This window comes from Notolepis coatsorum (assembly GCF_963971535.1).
Source record: "Notolepis coatsorum genome assembly, chromosome: 16".
NCBI classification, from domain to species: Eukaryota; Metazoa; Chordata; class Actinopteri; order Aulopiformes; family Paralepididae; genus Notolepis; species Notolepis coatsorum.
Window position 1 is genome coordinate 42,520,382 of NC_140180.1, and position 20,760 is coordinate 42,541,141.

Sequence of the window (20,760 nt, forward strand, 5' to 3'; positions counted from 1 at the left end):
AGCTGCCATGCCTCCCTCCTCCTCCCAGTGAGTGATAGCCGGTGTCTCAGCCTGCTGCACAGAGAGGACCACAAAATCTAGCGAATAACTTTTCAATAATGTGTAGTAAACGACTTTCGACTAATATTTTATTTATTGGAGGAAAATAACACATACTGAAAAAAAGAAAATACAGGTTCTAAGCTTCAATTCCGGAATGTCTTATCTTATCTTCCTTTTGATAACGTTGTGGTGGTTTGAAATGCATCTGCCACAGCCACACACCAGGCTTCTGTCTCCGTCAGTGAATAGTGATGTTGCAGTGGGTGGGGCACGGATGCCAGTGAGAGGTAGCTGCCTAGGCAGAGTGCGTCAACGTGTCAATGGAGTGCATAACATAAAAAGGGACCTTTCCTTCCAGATAATAATGAGCATATTCGACTTTAAAAAACCCATCTGTGTCCATCTCATTATCTGTGCTTTCCTGAATTCATATTTCAAATTTTAGCTCATCCCCACTGCGAGTGCCACAAGATGCACCGTGCTATGAAGATGGAGAGAGAGAGAGAGAGAGCGCAGGGCCCTGGGAGGGACCAGAACTATTCCTGTGTCGCCTGCAGCCATTGACACAGTGAGTGTTTACTGCCGCAACGCCTCTCTGTGGGAGCAGTTGAAGGATGATGGCTGACATGGTTGTGCTTTCAGCCCCTAGAAGGAACAGTACAGGGAGAGATTATTTAAACACAAAGCCATCAGTACAGGCAAACAAACACACACACACACACACACACACACACACACACACACACACACACACACACACACACACACACACAGACTGACGGTAACAATGCAGAGAGAATTGAGTCACGGCCTACTGCGGCTTTGCACTCAGCCACCCTCTACCCGCTGTTAGATTTAAATACCATTAAATACTACAATTCAAAGACTCCCACCCCACACAGAAATGGCATACAATAGCTTAGCACCATAAACATCTGCATGTTCAGGTTCATGTCCGCATGGTAACGGTAAAATAAATGTGTCTTGTTTGGAAGGAGTGTCTGCAGAAGCAACGCACACTTGACTCCACAAGATGGCAGTAGTGATACACGTCTTTTACACGATAACGCTTCAGAGTCTGGCATGCAGAGAATAGTGCTTGAGGGGTAGGGAGTGGTGGTGCTGGTGGTGGTGGGGGCAAGGCGGGTGGTGGTGGGTGACGGCACTGGGGTTGGTACTGGGGGAGCGCAGAAGGAACATCCTTTGAAATGAGATCTTCATGTTGTTTACTAGCCTTTCATACGGTATCCAGGGTTTATTTTGATGACGTAGGTTTTCACAGTTTCTCTTTACAGTACATCTAACGTGGTCCAAATTTAACCGTGTGCACGCTTGAAAGGCTGTACGTACGTTCTGTGATGACAACCCTGGGTCACTAATGACCTTGATCCAAACCCCTCTATAGCTGAAAAGGAATCAGCTACTCTGGGATCTGTGCTGAAGGTGGACACTTTGATACAGAGATACTTACAATGAACTCCATCTGATGATCACAGTCATCCCCATAATCTCCAGTACTACATACATATATTTTTAATGTAATTATTTTGTTTTATTTCCTCAAATATACCCTATTTTCATGTACATTGCAGCAGTGTGATACTACTTACTACACAACCTATTCAAGGAATTTAAATCATAAATATTTATATCAGCTGTTTGCTACTATTGCTAAAGGTGGGCTGGCCTGGCTTTAAACTCTATTCCACAAATAAAGATTGGAGTAAATTAAATTCAGGTGGGTTTACCTTCAACTACATATTCCTCCTTACAGTTCACATCTGTAGCTGGTTTGTTCCACATACGCTATAATGACAACCATACCTTTTCCTTCCGAACTCGTGATTAAATGGACAGAAATAACACTCAAATTGACTGAACCCTTAGATGAAGAACCATACATGTCAGTTTTTGACACGTCTCTGACAGCTCATGTATTTACAGTTGTAAAGTAAATCCAAATCACTTGGAGTGAAACTGATAGCCTTCAAAATCACCTGAAAGTAGGCCACTCGACCTCTACCGTCTTTAGCTATCAGCGAACACAACACTCCTCACCATTTTCTGATAATTAGGTATGAAAATATTCTTCATCTGTAAATGTACAATGGTGTGGTTACTGGTTCTTTGTCTGAAGTTGATTATCAGACAGATATACATTTGAGTTGCACTCAGGGCTTTCATTGGACTCTTGTCCGTCCCAACAGGCATGAAAGGCTCTCAAGGAGCCAGCTATAATATTACTATGAGCCTCTCCGGCGAGGGTGACTATGAAGGCTCTCATGGCGGTTTACTCTCACAATAACTACACAAAAGCCCCGGTTCTCCGGGACCTTGCTGGATATGTAACCACCCACAGAAACTCGCCAGTGCTACTATTCTCACCATTGCACTGCAAATGTACATCAAGTCTATCAGCGGTACAATAAACACTGACAGGGCCACAGGACACGAGGAGGGAGGGAACAGTGAGAAACTAAATATACATATTGCACATATTGACGCACATTTTATGTACTTTTTTAGAACTGCCTCAGGGGCATTGCAGTGCCCCCTGTCAGTGTATTTGAAGTATGGATGCATTTATTACCACATATTTGTTTTTTTTACTTGACATGTTGCTTTAGGCCATTGGCATTATTGATCTTAAAATAAAACAATGTTTTCAGTCTGAACTGCAGTATTTATATAATTTATTTACTTTCATCTTAAGTTGGCATCAGGTCGGAGGTCACACACTTGTGATAGAATGAGAGGCGTTCCGTGAGGACATAATGTACGAGTCCGTAAATACAGCCTCGTTCAAGTGCTTTTGGTGCGGGAAGAACAACAAAATGGATGCCGACTTTTTTAAATGTATTTCATTTCCATTCAACAAATGTACAAATCTAAAAGGCGTTGAAATAATTATTCTCTTTTTGAATAACATATAGCTGAGCATGACTTTTATAGAAAGTGCATAATCGTTGCAAGGACTTCCAACATTCCACTGATTCCGCCATATTTTTATAATATCAACATGCCCCCAAAACATCATAACATCCACAACTCGGGTATGAAAAGAAAAAAAACGTTTCTGACTGTTGGATCCAGGCGGCATTTCCGGCATTTGCATGCTCCAGGCGGCATTTCCGGCATGACTTGAAGGTGGCTATAGGAACTTGAACCTTATCAATTTGTAATTCCATGTAATCTACTCTGTCATGAACAGACTGATTGGATGTTGGAAGGAAGGGGACCTGGATGTTGGAAGAAAGGGGACCTTTTGTGCTTAGCACTGGTGGAACACTATTTTGTTGGTAGAGGACCAAAATGAAAGTATCCAACTCAAATCCAAAGCTTCTGTCCTTGTTTAATGTTTAATGATTAAATATTTTTTTTGGTATGGTATAAAAGCAATAACATACTCGAGGTTGTGCTCTATTGAGGTAATTAGCTCTGGTGAGTTCGTAGTCGTAGGGACGAGGCAGAGAAGACCTGGGAACAGGACACCAGTTTTGGACTCATTAATTTAGTTTGTCAGTTATTCAGTAAATTAGTTTGAATATGGCCACCAGTGATGTCATCGGAGACACTGAATCCTTGTGTTGTGTTAATTACAGCTCAATGAAATAATAAGGTAGCAGTCCCTATACGACAAGGTGTTGCTGTTTTTTCATCTACATCATTTCATGGAGTTGCAATTAACACAACACGAGGATTGAATGTCCCCGATGGCATCACTGGTGTCCATGTTACAACTCATTTACTCTCAATAACTGTCAAACTAAATGAATGTGTACAAAACTGTTTAGAGTTGTTGGATGTGTGTGAATATGTGCTAAATAAATCAGCATTGTTTTCTGGTGAAGTGCCCTTTTTAAGCTCAACTTCAAATGTCCCGAAACGCGGCTTGAGGAAGTCATTCAGAGATTCAGGATTCTCCCTATTTGAAATGTTGAGACACTTTGCATTCAAGTGCCTGCACACTAGTTGTTATTGTGCATTTGTAGTTCCAGCGGTGAACAACCGACAGGCCAAGTGGGGCTTGTTAGCGCAAACTCAAAAAGCTTAGAGCACAGAACTGAAAGCTCTAAATTGGCAAGTTTAGCAACAAGCTGCAAAAAAGAATCACAGACATGTTTTGTGGTAGGTTGAGTGAGTGTTTTGGGGGCAAATTAAGTAAGCAATGGCTGGTCCTGTTGGAAACCAGACTATTGTGTGTGGGGTAGCTTAAAGGCTCAGCCATAGTCTTGAAATATAGGGCGCATACACTAGGCAGATAGACAGCCCGCAGTAATTTTCCTTTCATAGTCCAGGCGTACCAGCTCTTTGATCCACCAATCTCCTTTGAACAGCATGTACGCCCGCCGAGCCATATTGTACGTGAGTGCTCCACGCGGACAGAGAAATCGAGCGGTGCACGGACATGCCCATACTAAGGTCCACTGTTGCATCACTTTAGTCTGCACCGACCCCAGCGCAGCAGGATCTGTCTGGACTATGTTTGAGTCTTAATGGGCTAGTATATCACCTGGACAGTATACATGAGTTGCAGGTCTTACCCCCTCAGTAATCCTATTAAATCATGTGCCCAATAGAGGTGTTTGGCAAGGGATCGAACCCTCGGTCTTTCAGTCTAATGGCAGGCAGTAAAGCAGTAGAACCGATCCATTTTCTCGGCGTAAGTATTAGTCAACGTAGGAACTGTAGGCTACTTACAGAGGAGCCGGTCAGAGGAGGCAACAAGAAAACAATAGGTTGCATCTCCTTGTCAGGAATACTGTACCATATATTTTAATCTTAAACACTTCCATTATTGGATAATACACTGAAGAATGACAGGAGAGAGAGAGAGAGAGAGAGAGACACAGAGAATGAGCCAGATTCAGATCTATGCAGGTGAAGTACTCAGGCACCTTTCTGGTAAATGCATTTGTCCATTAATCCTCCAGTCTCCAGTAAATCACAGCACAGGGTTAGTCTTAGAATTTAATGATTATCTCTACATAGAACAAATGGAGACGAGTGACATTCTTCCAACAATAGATTTATATTGGTACAATTAAAAATGGAAATTCAAATGTGTGGGGAAAACTCTGAGGCAAACCCTTCGGTATAAATCAGCAAACGTATTTCTGTTTATTCATTGCTTGCTTTTCAATACCTCCTCGGTTCTTCTGATGACAGAACATTGATTACATTTAGGAGCTTCTCACTCCTTTCGTGGAGGATTCTTCCAACTTGACAGCAGACAAAATGGACAACGTTATGGATTAAATAACATTTACTACATTAATCCTGCCACTGATATGAGTCAAGATAAGTCTGTTTCAATTGTAGCGCTATTGAAGACCATGCATTGAAATCAATGCAGAATAAAACAGCAATTATATAGAATAAAGTCGACTCTGACTCTTGTTTTACATCTATACCTGTATAATATTATGCAATAGTTCTATTCAAACAGCCTGCATTGTATACACAGGCTTGATTTTCAGACTCTACAGTATATCTAGAGAAACAATCAAAACCTTTTTAGACACAAAATAAAATGCTGACGAAAGAAAAAACGGTAATATCTCTTTTTAAATGATTAATTCATTCACACGTTGGAAACATGATGTAGACTATATGTAGACACAGTAGACTAACAGTCAATTTACTAATTTTCATTGTGTTTAAGGGATGCTTTGGTATGTTTTGGTATCATTAGTTGTCTGGAATAATGTTGATCAAAGCAGAATAGCGCCATCAATTACGTAAACATGTGTGTATCCAGACACAATATTCCACTCAGATCCTTCCCAGCATACGTGCGATCCACCAGTTGCAAGGCATGACAATTTGACAGATGACCCGCCCTCCCTGGTAGTAGTAGGGGTAAGGGTTGAAGCCTCCCAGGGGCTCGTGGTAGCGCCGGCAGTAGCGGTAACCTTGGCGACAGTGCTGGCAACAATAGCCATTATCATCCAGACGGTTATCCAGCTCAAGTCCAATATCTCTCTGTGAAAGACAAAGGATAGAGCAGGGTCACAATCACACACACACATGACGAATACTAGTCCTCTCAAGGCAAGGACAGAGACACAGGATTTGATTGTGTGAATTGATGAGCCTGCTTTGGCCGTGGGTCGGGAGAATATATGAAAAAGCTAAACAGAAGTGAAAAGATCAGAATTGATGTTGCGTGCGATGCGTGCGTGCAGAGTATGGCCATGTGCAATGTCTGTGACAAAGGGATCAAGATAGAGGTGAAAGTGGCCCGCCTTGATTTAAGCTACAGGAGCATAAAACATGATATAATACCCTTGACCTTTCCATTATGCCAGAGGTAGCACTACTCTTGGCTTTTCGCTGCTCTATCTCTGATCCCGGCCTTCTCAGCCTCTCTGCGAGGGCCGACTTCAATCAAAGGGACTTTGGAGCTGCTGGTTACCGTGATAATTATGCTATTTCTTTCATCTCTGACCTCCGACTGCCCTGACCACTGCCCGCATTCTGCACCAAAATGGCTGCCTGCCTCCATTAGAGCATTCAAATTAGAGCTCTCTACATCCTGGCGCCCTCTCTCTAACCTTGACTTTAAGTGGATGGCACATTCCTAAAGCAATTAGCAGAGTAATGATCGCCTAACAAGGATCCTTTCATTTGCTCTCACTGGCTGCCTCTGAATTTATAGAGGGGCCAAATGAAACCCAAACGAAAGGTAAATTGGATAGAATTAATGGCCCTTGGCTTTTTCCATTGTGCTGGTTGGTGCATGCCCTCTGTGGACCCTATGGGGTTGAGTGCCATGCCTTTGATCAGAACTCTGAATGGTTCTCAGGCAAAGTGCCACTTAACTTGCCCTCCTAGTTGAGGTGGCAGTTGCCCTGGGCACACATTTAACCACATTTGAATATCCCATAGTAAATTAATTCACTGTGACAATCCAGCACTATCTAGTTACAGTCCAGATGAAAGACTTGATGGCGTCGGAATAAACTGTCATGTCTCGAATAAACTGGCGTAATTCTCAGCGGTGCTTACGATGAGTCAGCTAATTTCAACAGTCTGGAACAAAATACATGTCCGGGGAGGGGAATAGAAAACGTGAGGTCATTGTCTCATCTTGGTGTTTAAGAGTACAGGACCCATAGGAACACATGGCAGTGACTCCCAATCTTCATTCTATATTAACTGTCGGTAGTAAAGACGTCTAACTACTGTAGCTGCAGCTTCTGTGAAGTAATTGCTGTGGGTCCCTCAAAGCAATGTACAGGGAGTTGGATGATGTAGATTGTTGCAGATATTGCAGCTGATCTCCACTAGGCGGAAGCCTGGGGAGATTGTGGAATCGGTTGCGTGTGTCTGTCTTTCACCCCGCAACTAATCTCGCAAACTACAAGACCAATTTGGGTGATATGTTGCTCATAGGCAGACAGCAGGCCAATGACCTGGATTCTGGAATATTTTTCAGATCAGTCAACAACAAGTATTTTATTTCAATCTGCAAGAGTCAACAGTCTTTATTCTATATAATCAGGATGCTCAACAAACAATAACACTATGTAACAACCATCAAATGCACTCACAGCACACACATCCACACACACACACTCACTTTAAACAAACAACTCACTGCAGCACCCACTTTACACACTTTAGAACACCTAAACACACTTTATATTTATTGGTAAATAATTTGCACTACAACCCATACCTTATTACACCTTACTGTAAATTGTACCTAAATTGTACCTCATCCCATTTCTCCTTTGCACTATATAGTATATTGTATATTAGTATATTGTATAGTATATTGTATGGTAACTCAGTTACTTCTACTCTGCATTGAACATTGTACATATGTACATACTGAACACTTGTGTCTACGTACGTGACTTCTATTTTATACTGCTATACTTATTTTCTTTTATATTTATCTATTTTTGTCTAGCATAGTCTCTGGAGCATAACAGAAAGAAGCATTTTGTATAAAAGTATTCTGTACTTCTGTATGACAACTAATAAAGAAACTTGAACTTGAACTTGAACTCATTACATTTCCATTGGCCATTGAAATACATATTCAGTATGACCGCAAGAGGGCGTTGCTACGCAGGCTCGCTGGTAATCAGCTCTCTGACAACTGGTTACAACATGCCATAGTGAACCTATTGTTGTTGATATACCTATGCATTAGAAACATTCATGAATTAATTTATTAATGACGCCCCCTTTCATATCTCATGAGCCGTTTGAGACTTATGAGAGCTGTCGATGAACTTGAAGTTTTAAAGGTTTATTCCATCCAAATAGTTTTAAAGGTTTATTCCACCCAATGGTGTAATAGTGTGTAATACTGTAATAGTGTAATGTGTAATAGTTGAATGGTGTAATACTGTGTAATAGTATAATAGGTTGTTTGCAGATGGCGTCATGTCATTGCGTTGCTGTGGCACAAACTGCAGATGGAGGGCAGGCAGTGATCACAGCACTGTAACACACACACACACACACACACACACACACACACACACACACACGGCAAAACCATAATTTCCTTGGTTGAGGTAATTTAACTGATCTCTGAGAAAATAACAGCAGTGTTTCCTCTACATTTATTCAGCTGTGGTGGATCATCACAACATTACCACCTCAGCTAGATAAAATAGGAAGGGCATTAACAAACATTATAATCAAGCTCAATTTTCTCAAAAAGCATTAAACAATCATATACCCAGTGCTTTTAAATAGTGCTTTAAGCATCATAGCGTATGAAATGGACCCTTTTTCATAATTCTGTGTGGTGGTGTAAAGTGTTAGTGTAAAGCCGAGCCCGTTTATCATTCAGCCCCAAAATTATATGTCATTGAGTGATGCTAACATTAAGCCTAAAATGCTATTCCTGCTCACTTTCAAACCAAACTCTTGACCACAGATCTGAACCTTCCAGAACCAAACTTTGAGAGTGGTTAATGTAGCAACGTTAAGTAAAAAACCATAACGTTAACGTCGAGAGGCGCTGCTGCATTGAATATTTGTCACTAGGTTCATCCACAGGATAGTTATAGCAACAACCAACCAGAATCAATCATTGTGGAGCAACTGCTAAAAAGTAGTTTGCCTCCATACTTCTGTATGCTCTCATTTGTTTTCTTTAGTTACGTTAGAAGGATGTCTGGAGGACAAGGTAACATTAGAAGGATGTCTGGAGGACAAGGTAACATTAGAAGGATGTCTGGAGGACAATGTAACATTAGAAGGATGTCTGGAGGACAATGTAACGTTAGAAGGATGTCTAGAGGACAAGGTAACGTTAGAAAGATGTCTGGAGGACAAGGTAACGTTAGAAGGATGTCTGGAGGACAAGGTAACATTAGAAGGATGTCTGGAGGACAATGTAACATTAGAAGGATGTCTAGAGGACAATGTAACGTTAGAAAGATGTCTGGAGGACAAGGTAACGTTAGAAGGATGTCTGGAGGACAAGGTAACGTTAGAAGGATGTCTGGAGGACAAGGTAACGTTAGAAGGATGTCTGGAGGACAAGGTAACGTTAGAAGGATGTCTGGAGGACAAGGTAACGTTAGAAGGATGTCTGGAGGACAAGGTAACGTTAGAAGGATGTCTGGAGGACAATGTAACATTAGAAGGATGTCTGGAGGACAAGGTAACGTTAGAAGGATGTCTGGAGGACAAGGTAACATTAGAAGGATGTCTGGAGGACAAGGTAACGTTAGAAGGATGTCTGGAGGACAAGGTAACGTTAGAAGGATGTCTGGAGGACAAGGTAACATTAGAAGGATGTCTGGAGGACAAGGTAACATTAGAAGGATGTCTGGAGGACAAGATAACGTTAGAAGGAGGTCTGGAGGACAAGGTAACATTAGAAGGATGTCTGGAGGACAAGGTAACATTAGAAGGATGTCTGGAGGACAAGGTAACATTAGAAGGATGTCTAGAGGACAAGGTAATGATAGAAGGATGTCTGGAGGACAAGGTAACATTAGAAGGATGTCTGGAGGACAAGATAACGTTAGAAGGAGGTCTGGAGGACAAGGTAACATTAGAAGGATGTCTGGAGGACAAGGTAACATTAGAAGGATGTCTGGAGGACAAGGTAACATTAGAAGGATGTCTGGAGGACAAGGTAACGTTAGAAGGATGTCTGGAGGACAAGGTAACGTTAGAAGGATGTCTGGAGGACAAGGTAACATTAGAAGGATGTCTGGAGGACAAGGTAACATTAGAAGGATGTCTGGAGGACAAGGTAACATTAGAAGGATGTCTGGAGGACAAGGTAACATTAGAAGGATGTCTGGAGGACAAGGTAACATTAGAAGGATGTCTGGAGGACAAGGTAACATTAGAAAGATGTCTGGAGGACAAGGTAACATTAGAAGGATGTCTGGAGGACAAGGTAACATTAGAAGGATGTCTGGAGGACAAGGTAACATTAGAAGGATGTCTGGAGGACAAGGTAACGTTAGAAGGATGTCTGGAGGACAAGGTAACATTAGAAGGATGTCTGGAGAGGGCGGTTAGGTGGCGTAGTGGAGATTGCGTTCGTCACCAACCCCGGAGCTGTCACCGGGGTTGTCACCAGCTTGGCTGGCCGTTCACACTAATACAATTGGCTGTATTAGAGGGTGGGAGAAGCTGGCGGGGTGGGTCCGGGTCGTTGTAAACAGCGACTCCTACAGTTCGGTCGGGGCGCCTGCTAAGCGCGGATAGGACCTGAGTGGGATAGTGTGATCCTTCCACACGCTACGCCCTCTCGGGGAGGATCCGCGCTGCCAGGTGAAAAGAAGCGGTTGATTGGCTGGACGTGTGTCGGAGGAAGCACGTGATAGCCTCCACTCTCCCAGATGATCTGACTGTGGGGGGTAAGTGCGCAGCGACCAGGAAGGGATTGGGAATTGGCATACGACTAACATTGGGATGGGAGAAAATCGGAGGAAAAATGGAGGGGGAAAAAGATAAAAAAAATTAAAATAAAAGGATGTCTGGAGGACAAGGTAACATTAGAAGGATGTCTGGAGGACAAGGTAACATTAGAAGGATGTTTGGAGGACAAGGTAACATTAGAAGGATGTTTGGAGGACAAGGTAACATTAGAAGGATGTTTGGAGGACAAGGTAACATTAGAAGGATGTTTGGAGGACAAGGTAACACTCGAAGGATGTCTGGAGGACAAGGTAACATTAGTCTACTGCATCGATAGCAGGCAAGTCTTTCATTAGACCTATCTCAAACCCTGCCCCTTTTCTTGATCCTCCAATCACAGCTGTCGCTTACCTCTGACTTCCTCGTACAAACTTCGTACAAACTTTGTTTGTATGAGGAAGTCAGAGGTAAGCGACAGCTGTGATTGGAGGATCAAGAAAAGAGGGCAGGGTTTTGAGACAGGTCCATTCAGTTGAAAAATCGCTCCTCTTCATAACATTGGGATCACGTCCAGCATGTGTTGTGACTTTCTGTTTCTATGACTTTTCTCTCGTAATATCGTCTAAACTAGCACAAAAGGACTTTCCACCATCTTGTCTCTGAATCTTCAAAAAAGCAACCCAAGCATTTAGCATTGGGAAGATAATGATACCAAGTACTTCATTGTGTTTGTGTGTGGCTCTAAATGTAGCAAAAGTAGGTTTTTTTCCAGCAACATTAGGCTACTGCGGGTGAAAAGCACATCAAAGGAACTCCAAGGGGCCAGCTCGAGGAGCACACTCTTGTAAGTCAACGTTACCATCGATCCGTGAGTTTGGTCCGCAGAAATGAAAGACTCCCTTCAGTTTCAAGTCTCTTACAGACAGAAACATTTAATCGTGACCTCGTCCGTTCGTAATGCTGCATTTCCTCTTTTCTTCCCAAACCTTTCAGGCCTCAATAGCAGACAAGGATTTCAATTCAGTTGAGGAATCACTCCTATTCATAAGGATCCCGTCCAACATACGTTGTGACTTTGTGTTTATACCTTTCATACGTTGTGACTTTGTGTTTATACCTTTCATATGTTGTGACTTTGTGTTTATACCTTTAATACGTTGTGACTTTGTGTTTACATGTTTCATACATTGTGACTTTGTGTTTATACCTTTCATACGTTGTGACTTTGTGTTTATACCTTTCATACGTTGTGACTTTGTGTTTATACCTTTCATACGTTGTGACTTTGTGTTTATACCTTTCATTATGTTGTGACTTTGTGTTTATACCTTTCATACGTTGTGACTTTGTGTTTATACCTTTCATATGTTGTGATTTTGTGTTTACATGTTTCATACGTTGTGACTTTGTGTTTATACCTTTCATACGTTGTGACTCATTTGCTTTTCAATTCTCGCCCATCATCTGAATTTAGCCATTGTCATTGGAATCACGTGACTGCAAACAAGCTACCCTGTAATAGTTTGTAATGTGTAATATTGTTTAACAGTGTGTAATCGTGTAATAGTGTCATAGTATATAGTGTTTAATAGTGTGTAATAGTTTAATTGTGTCATAGTATAATAGTGTATAATAGTGTAATAGTTTGTAATAGTGTGAAATAGTGTAAGTGTGCTAGTGTAATGATGTGTAATAGTGTGTAATAGTATGCTAGTGTAATAGTGTGTAATAGTATGCTAGTGCAATAGTGCGCTAGTGTAGTGGTGTGTATTAGTGAAATAGTGTGCTCGTGTAATGGTGTGTAATAGTATGCTAGTGTAATAGTGTGTAATAGCGTAATAGTGTGCTAGTGTAATGGTGTGTGCTAGTATAATAGTGTGCTAGTGTAATAGTGTGTAATAGTGTAATAGTGTAATTGTGTAATAGTGTAATTGTGTGCTAGTGTAAATTAGTGTAACAGTATGCTAGTGTAATAGTGTAATATCGTTAGCCTCATAGCATAATTGCCTAAGTCATTTTTCAAGACTTTCGGAAAAGAAGAAAAAACAAATTTTGGCACAAGTCAACCGAGTGAGTTAGGCAGAAAGGGATTCTTAAAATAACAAGGTTCTGATTGGGGGGACACAGCCACTAAGCCAGGGTGGTGCAGCAGTGTGAGGAGAGTAGAGTTAGGCAGAAATATCAATTTGGCCAAAAAATTACTTAGGCAATTATGCTATGAGGCTAACGATATGAATAATGAGGGGAGATCTGCTTTCATTGGTCTATGTTTGCCTCTACTGAGCAACTTGTAGTTCAGTGTAACGTTTGGGCTTTCTATCCTCTCACAGGAGTGGAAGCCCTACTGCCATCCTGGAGTACTTCACCCTGTCTCTGCAATTATCTCTGATTGATTGTCACCTGTTGTGTTATGTCACTAATTACTGTGTGATGTATGCTGGGTATTTTGCCCTTTATAGTAACCCTCTGTTCTCCTGTCTGTTGTCGGTTCTTCAACAGTGTTACTGGGAGCAGTCGTCCACGGGCAGAAGTGGAATATCTGGCCCGGTGTTGTTATTATGTTTTGTTAAGTTATTCTCAAGCTTGAGTACTCGTCTCTTTCCTAATTTCTTCTTAGTTGTAGCCTGGCTACGTTTATGCTTTCTTGTTCCATTATTATCGCTCTTGTGTTTCTAACAATAAAATAACACAATATTTGAGAAGAGCAACACCATCTCCGCCTCCTTCTTCCATTCTACAATTGGACTCAACATTCTTACCTTGATTCCTAACAGTTCAGTATTGTCTTCTAACAACAACTTCACAATCAGCATTAAAAAAAAACACAGCAATGGGATCCAATCCACTGGTATCTCAACAGTTCAGACCGATGATGGACTAAATCGCACAAAACACAAGGGATAAAATTAAGAAAAGGTTGATCTGTAAGGTGCGTAAAAGGCATTGTTTTAGTTTTGGGTCATCAGCTTCCAGCCGACAATCTAGTAAGAAAAACAACGCCGAGAGCTGCCAGTGGACCATTGATGATGTTATCAGCTCATGTTATCAGCTCCTCGCAGCCTGTGACGCTGCTGAAACGCTTAAGCTCAGGCTGGGAAATTAGGGAAATATTTTATTCAAATGATTGTGCGTTGATCAAACTAACAGGAGCAAATAGGTAGCAATGTACCTCAGAGACAATTAATCAAAGTTATCCTTTTCCAAGGGAGGGCGCATATTAATCACTTTAGCTTTGAGTTCCAGTCTCCACAGGGACACTTTGGTGATAAGAATGGTGCATCTTGGGAAATCTTGGGCAGTCACTCACAAACAAGCATCATTAATGACGAGTAAAAGTCATTATCCTCTCGCTGCATCTGATTTCATTGCACACACACACAGACACACACATACGTGCGCACGCGCACACACACACACACACACACACACACACACACACACACACACACACACACACACACACACACACACACACACACACACACACACACACACACAATACAAGCCATATGATATGAATGAGTCTGTCAAGTAGAAAACTTTGTTAGTCGTTCATTAACATCTAACCAATCATAATTTGGAGTTATTTCACACACACACACTGATTGCCTTCCTGCACGGGCATGAAGCACATGCCTGGCTGTGTTATTAAATCTTACTGTGGATCTCTCATCATATTTTCTCTGACATCAAATTAAAATGCCAGGGATAACATGTCTGGCTCATACTATGCAATGTAGTCAACGGCACGTATAGACCTGTGTCTTGAAACACGTGCTGTGATCTACTGTATGTCAAGATATCACCACTTCACACAATGTATTTTTTTTTGCATCCACTTTTTCTCCTAATTTTAAATTTTTTTCCTCCCATCCCAATTTCGTGTTTCCAATTCTCCCCTCCCCTGTCTTGAATGTTGCTCGCATATGCCCCCCACTGGTCGGTTGTAGGAAAGATAGAAGCCTTGCATCACGTGTCCCCTCCGGTACACGAGGAGGCAGCCTGTCACATCTTTTCACCTGCCAGCGCGGACGTACAGTATATACATATGTACAATGTTCGATGCAGAATAGAGTAACTGAGTTACCATACAATATACAATATACTATGCAATATACTAATATACAATACTATATAGTGCAAAGCAGAAATGGGATGAGGTACAATTTAGGTACAATTTACAGTAAGGTGTACTGAGGTATGGGTTGTAGTGCAAATCCTTTACCAATAAATATAAAGTGTGTTTAGGTGTTCTAAAGTGTGGAGAGTGGGTGCTGCAGTGTGTTGTTTGTTTAAAGTGAGTGTGTGCATGTGGATGTGTGTGTTGTGAGTGCATTTGATGGTTGTTGCATAGTGTTATTGTTCATTGAGCAACCTGATGGCCTGGGGATAGAAGCTTCTTCTGAGTCTTTCTGTGCTTGCCATGAGACTCCGGTATCGCTTGCCTGACCGCAACAGTTCAAAGAGGCAGTTGTTTGGGTGGCTGGAGTCCTTAATAATTCTCTTATATGTGGGCTCCGAGGTACTTAAAACTGTTCACTCTCTCAACCGGTGCCCCGTCGATGCTGAGGGGGCTGTAGTCCCTGACCCACGCAAGTTATGCAAGTTACATTTAGCAAAAGGTATAATGCACCTTGTTATTTTGCCAACCTTTTGGAAGAAATACCACACTTTACAATGTTTCATTTACCCTTGTTGGGAGCGTTCCGAATAATCATCCATGTGCTGTACCGTCTGTGTGTCTGTGTCGCCACGTTGCGCTAAACCTGCAAGATTTGGTTCGCCAGGCTAGGATGCACTAAATGGCCCATGCTGCTTTGTTCACCGCGGAGCAGTTTGGATTAATGATAGATGGTTTGATTACAGAAATAATTATAGATTATACAATTTTATAATCAAATTAATCGTATTTTGTTCAAATCATCTTTGCAGCCCTACTATAGAACCCAGCTCTTTCATGGTTACTAACCTTAGCTAGCAAGGAGGTAAAAACATACAAGTTACTTGGTATGTAATAGCTCACCCTTTTCTATTAGCTACAGTATATGATCCATATTGTATGTGTGGACCTAGCTCTAAAAGCCATACTGTTTTATTAATAGAAGTGAGCGCCAACAAAGTGTGCACCTTGTGTTCTGCCATTATTTACAATATTACCTCAGCACGTGATTTTATGGTTGACTGTTCGTTACTTCTCAAAATGGAAACTTTTTGGGTCATTACAGTTGTGTTGGCCTTCATCTCTAGTGGATCATTCCCACTGCGGGAATGTTGTTTTAGCCTGGTCCTAACTGGATAGGGGCCTGGATAGAGGGGGCAAGGGTTCCCATTTCTGCTTTGCACTATATAGTACTGTACATTAGTACACTGCATAGTATTGTATATTATATGGTAACTCAGAACATTGTACATATGTCTATACCGAACACTGTGACCTCATTTTCTTCTTCTAAATTACATGCTATACTATGTTATTTGATACTATCTTGTCTAGCACAGTCTCTGGAGCGTAACAGTAAGAAGCATTTTGTATGAAAGTATTCTGTACTTCTGTATGACAACTATTAAAGAAACTTGAAACATCATGCCCCTACTTTAACCCTAAAATAAATACACACACATACACACTGCTCACAGATACCCGCATAATCACGCACGCACGCACGCACTACTACTACTACTACTACTACTACTACTACTACTACTACTACTACTACTACTACTACTACTACTACTACTACTACTACTACTACTACTACTACTACTACTACTACTACTACTACTCTAGTCCAGAGCAATGTCCAACTGGAGGCTCATCCTTGCTATATGGGTCAAGGGCAGTGGTGCCATCCCTCCAGTGCTGTCAGAAGATATCCAGGGCCTCCTCTCCTCTCTTTTACTCTCCTCTCATCTCACCTTCTCTCCTCTCCTCCCCTCTGCTCTCCTTTCCTCTCCTTTCCTCTCTCCTTTCCTTTCCTCCACTCACCTCTCCTTTCCTTTCCTCTCCTTTCATCTATTCTCCTATCATCTCCTTTCATTTCCTCTCCCATCCTGTCAGCGTGTAGCTTTATGCCAAGCAAGCAGTGCAAAAATTTACCGTAGTGGCGTGCAGTAATGCGCCTTTCATTTTCCGCCGCCCAGCGCCCAGGTCGCGCGGAAATAGGCTGTCTATTGCCATTCTCTTTGACAAACTCTAACCTTAACCAGCTCCTTAACAACGCCTAAACTTAACCGTTCTAACCTTAACCAACTCCGAAACAATGCCTAACCTTAACCTTAACCTTAACCATGCCTAACCTTAACCATAGAAATTATATTGCCATTCTCTTTGACAAACTCTAACCTTAACCAGCTCCTTAACAGCGCCTAAACTTAACCGTTCTAACCTTAACCAACTCCGAAACAATGCCTAACCTTAACCTTAACCATGCCTAACCTTAACCGGCGAAAGAATACACGTTAAAAAAAAATCACGTTAAAAAATATTTTCGATGGGATTCGAACTCGCCAGCAAACGAGCCATAGGATCCACAGCCATGTGGCCTTGCCAATTGAGCTATTTCTAGATACTGAATAAGGGGCGGGATCTCATGCGCATGCGCGGGCACCTCGCGCGAGCACGCCGGCGCACGCACGCACCTGAGCGAGCACGCCGCCGCCGGTGCACGCACGGTAGCATTTGTCTGAAAAGAAGGGCGCTTTACCGCACTGGCGTGCGGTGACGAATGCGGAAGCATTTTTGCACTGCTTGCTTGGCATTAAGGAAAACGCATCCTGTCATCCTCTCCTCTCCTCTCCTCTCCTCTCCTCTCCTCTCCTCTCCTCTCCTCTCCTCTCCTCTCCTCTCCTCTCCTCTCCTCTCCTCTCCTCTCCTCTCCTCTCCTCTCCTCCACACCAGGCCCCAATGTGGCAGTCATGGCTAAATCTGGTAACCTCTGTCACACTAACTCTAATGATTATTCTACTTTAAAAGAATAATGGGGCATGAGGCAGGCACTTCCTGCGAAGTGTGTGTGTGTGTGTGTGTGTGTGTGTGTGTGTGTGTGTGTGTGTGTGTGTGTGTGTGTGTGTGTGTGTGAATTCCTGTGTGTGTGCATTCCTGCATATGTATGTGTATTTGTACGTGTTAACACCAAAAAAGAATTAACCCACGATTAACGTTTTAGAAATGTTTTTTTTTAATTTAAAAAAAATATATATTTACTAGACTTCACTCCGGTGTATTATTGATACTCTCATTGATACTATGTTTGTTTCTGACTCAAAGTGTGTGTGTGTGTGTGTGAGAGATAGAGAGAGAGAGAGAGAGAGAGAGAGAGAGAGAGAGAGAGAGAGAGAGAGAGAGAGATAGAGATGGGGGGGGGGGTGAGAGAGATGAGAGAGATGAGGAAGGGGCAAGAGAGAAAGAGAAGGGGGGGGGGGGTGAGTCCTCAGCCCTTGTGTGGGTGAATGTAACAAGTTCCTAATGTTTTCTTTCCCCTATTATTTCATGCACACTTTATTCATTGTTTTAAATGATTATCTTCTTTTAGTTTTTAATTTGATGCAAATTTGCAATGCATGAGGATCATCCTTTTGTGTTAAATGGCTGCATAAAGCAAGCATTTGTTGACTCTCATGTTGATAAGAGTATTAAAACTTGAAAAAGATCCGTTTAAGGTAGATTTAGAAATAAAAAATAAAAATTTGATTAATTTGCGATTACTGTAATCACGAGTTAACTATGGACAATCATGCGATTAATCAGATTAAATATTTTAATCGATTGACAGCACTAGTATTTACATGAGTTGTCACTAATCAGTAAAAAAATTTAAAAATAAAAGAAGCCTTGGTTATATGCTCCATCCCAATGGTACACCAGACCGATTACAGTCAGCCTTCTACACTCTGCTTGGTCACAAAGGCTTTTGTTATCACCGGTCCCACAAACACCGTCTGGATGTGGTCTTGGGACAAACTGCAGCAGTATGCATCTCTCTTAGCCGTTAGAGGTGGGACATTTCAAAGGGTGAGCACTTTTTCATCCACTGGTGTTTTAATTGCATTGCGCCGCAGCACGAGCCATTGAAGATGACGGGACAAAGTTAGAGCGCTGTGTTGCAGGGGCCTGTTATAATATTATAGGGTGGCATATTGGCCTGATAACTGTTATAATATTATAGTGTAGCATATTGGCCTGATAACTGTTATAATATTATAGGGTGGCATATTGGCCTGATAACTGTTATAATATTATAGGGTAGCATATTGGCCTGATAACTGTTATAATATTATAGGGTAGCATATTGGCCTGATAATTGTTATAATATTGTAGGGTGGCATATTGGCCTGATAACTGTTATAATATTATAGGGTGGCATATTGGCCTGATAACTGTTATAATATTATAGGGTGGCATATTGGCCTGATAACTGTTATAATATTATAGGGTGGCATATTGGCCTGATAACTGTTATAATATTATAGGGTGGCATATTGGCCTGATAACTGTTATAATATTATATAGCATATTGGCCTGATAACTGTTATAATATTATAGGGTGGCATATTGGCCTGATAACTGTTATAATATTATAGGGTAGCATATTAGCCTGATAACTGTTATAATATTATAGGGTGGCATATTGGCCTGATAACTGTTATAATATTCTAGTGTGGCATATTGGCCTGATAACTGTTATAATATTATAGGGTGGCATATTGTGTCAGGTGAAATTATGCTTGACATGATGATTGACATTTCGAGCTTGACCCTCTGAGTGGCTGACTGAGCTCCCTACGACCAATTAAATAACTAAGAAAGCCTTGATTAAATAATTACTAATTTGGCAGTCTGAACTGCATACTGAGGTTTTTTTCCTGTGTGTGTGATTGGTTCGGGACTGATCTGCCTAGTGGGCAGGACAGCCCTGCACATAATAGGATCTTATCTCATAGTCAAGGGTAATTAATCATTGAGTATTGAGTTGTTTACACAATGCACACCAAACTATGGCATTTGGCCTTTCCATTTTTTTTCAGACTTTGATAATTAAGGCATGATTAATAAATGTATCTATCTATATACCTATTTCTATCTATCTATCTATCTATCTATCTATCTATCTATCTATCTATCTATCTATCTATCTATCTATCTATCTATCTATCTATCTATCTATCTATCTATCTATCTATCTATCTATCTATCTATCTATCTATCTATCTATCTATCTATCTATCTATCTATCTATCTATCTATCTATCTATCTATCTATCTATCTATCTATCTATCTATCTATCTATCTATCTATCTATCTATCTATCTATCTATCTATCTATCTATCTATCTATCTATCTATCTATCTATCTATCTATCTATCTATCTATCTATCTATCTATCTATCTATCTATCTATCTATCTATCTATCTATCTATCTATCTATCTATCTATCTATCTATCTATCTATCTATCTATCTATCTATCTATCTATCTATCTATCTATCTATCTATCTATCTATCTATCTATCTATCTATCTATCTATCTATCTATCTATCTATCTATCTATCTATCTATCTATCTATCTATCTATCTATCTATCTATCTATCTATCTATCTATCTATCTATCTATCTATCTATCTATCTATCTATCTATCTATCTATCTATCTATCTATCTATCTATCTATCTATCTATCTATCTATCTATCTATCTATCTATCTATCTATCTATCTATCTATCTATCTATCTATCTATCTATCTATCTATCTATCTATCTATCTATCTATCTATCTATCTATCTATCTATCTATCTATCTATCTATCTATCTATCTATCTATCTATCTATCTATCTATCTATCTATCTATCTATCTATCTAT

The 20,760-nt window shown here is 40.9% G+C and overlaps 1 protein-coding gene across 1 annotated transcript in view; it reads right to left on the reverse strand.

The window, feature by feature from the left end:
* Nucleotides 1–5,000: 5,000 nt before the first annotated feature.
* Nucleotides 5,001–20,760, reverse strand: part of tnmd (tenomodulin) — a 96,079-nt gene continuing 80,319 nt past the window's right edge. Inside the window, exon 7 of the mRNA XM_084331836.1 lies at nt 5,001–6,027. Coding sequence (XP_084187962.1) covers nt 5,818–6,027 — 210 coding nt within the window. The 3' untranslated portion in view covers nt 5,001–5,817. The remainder of the gene's footprint in view (nt 6,028–20,760) is intronic.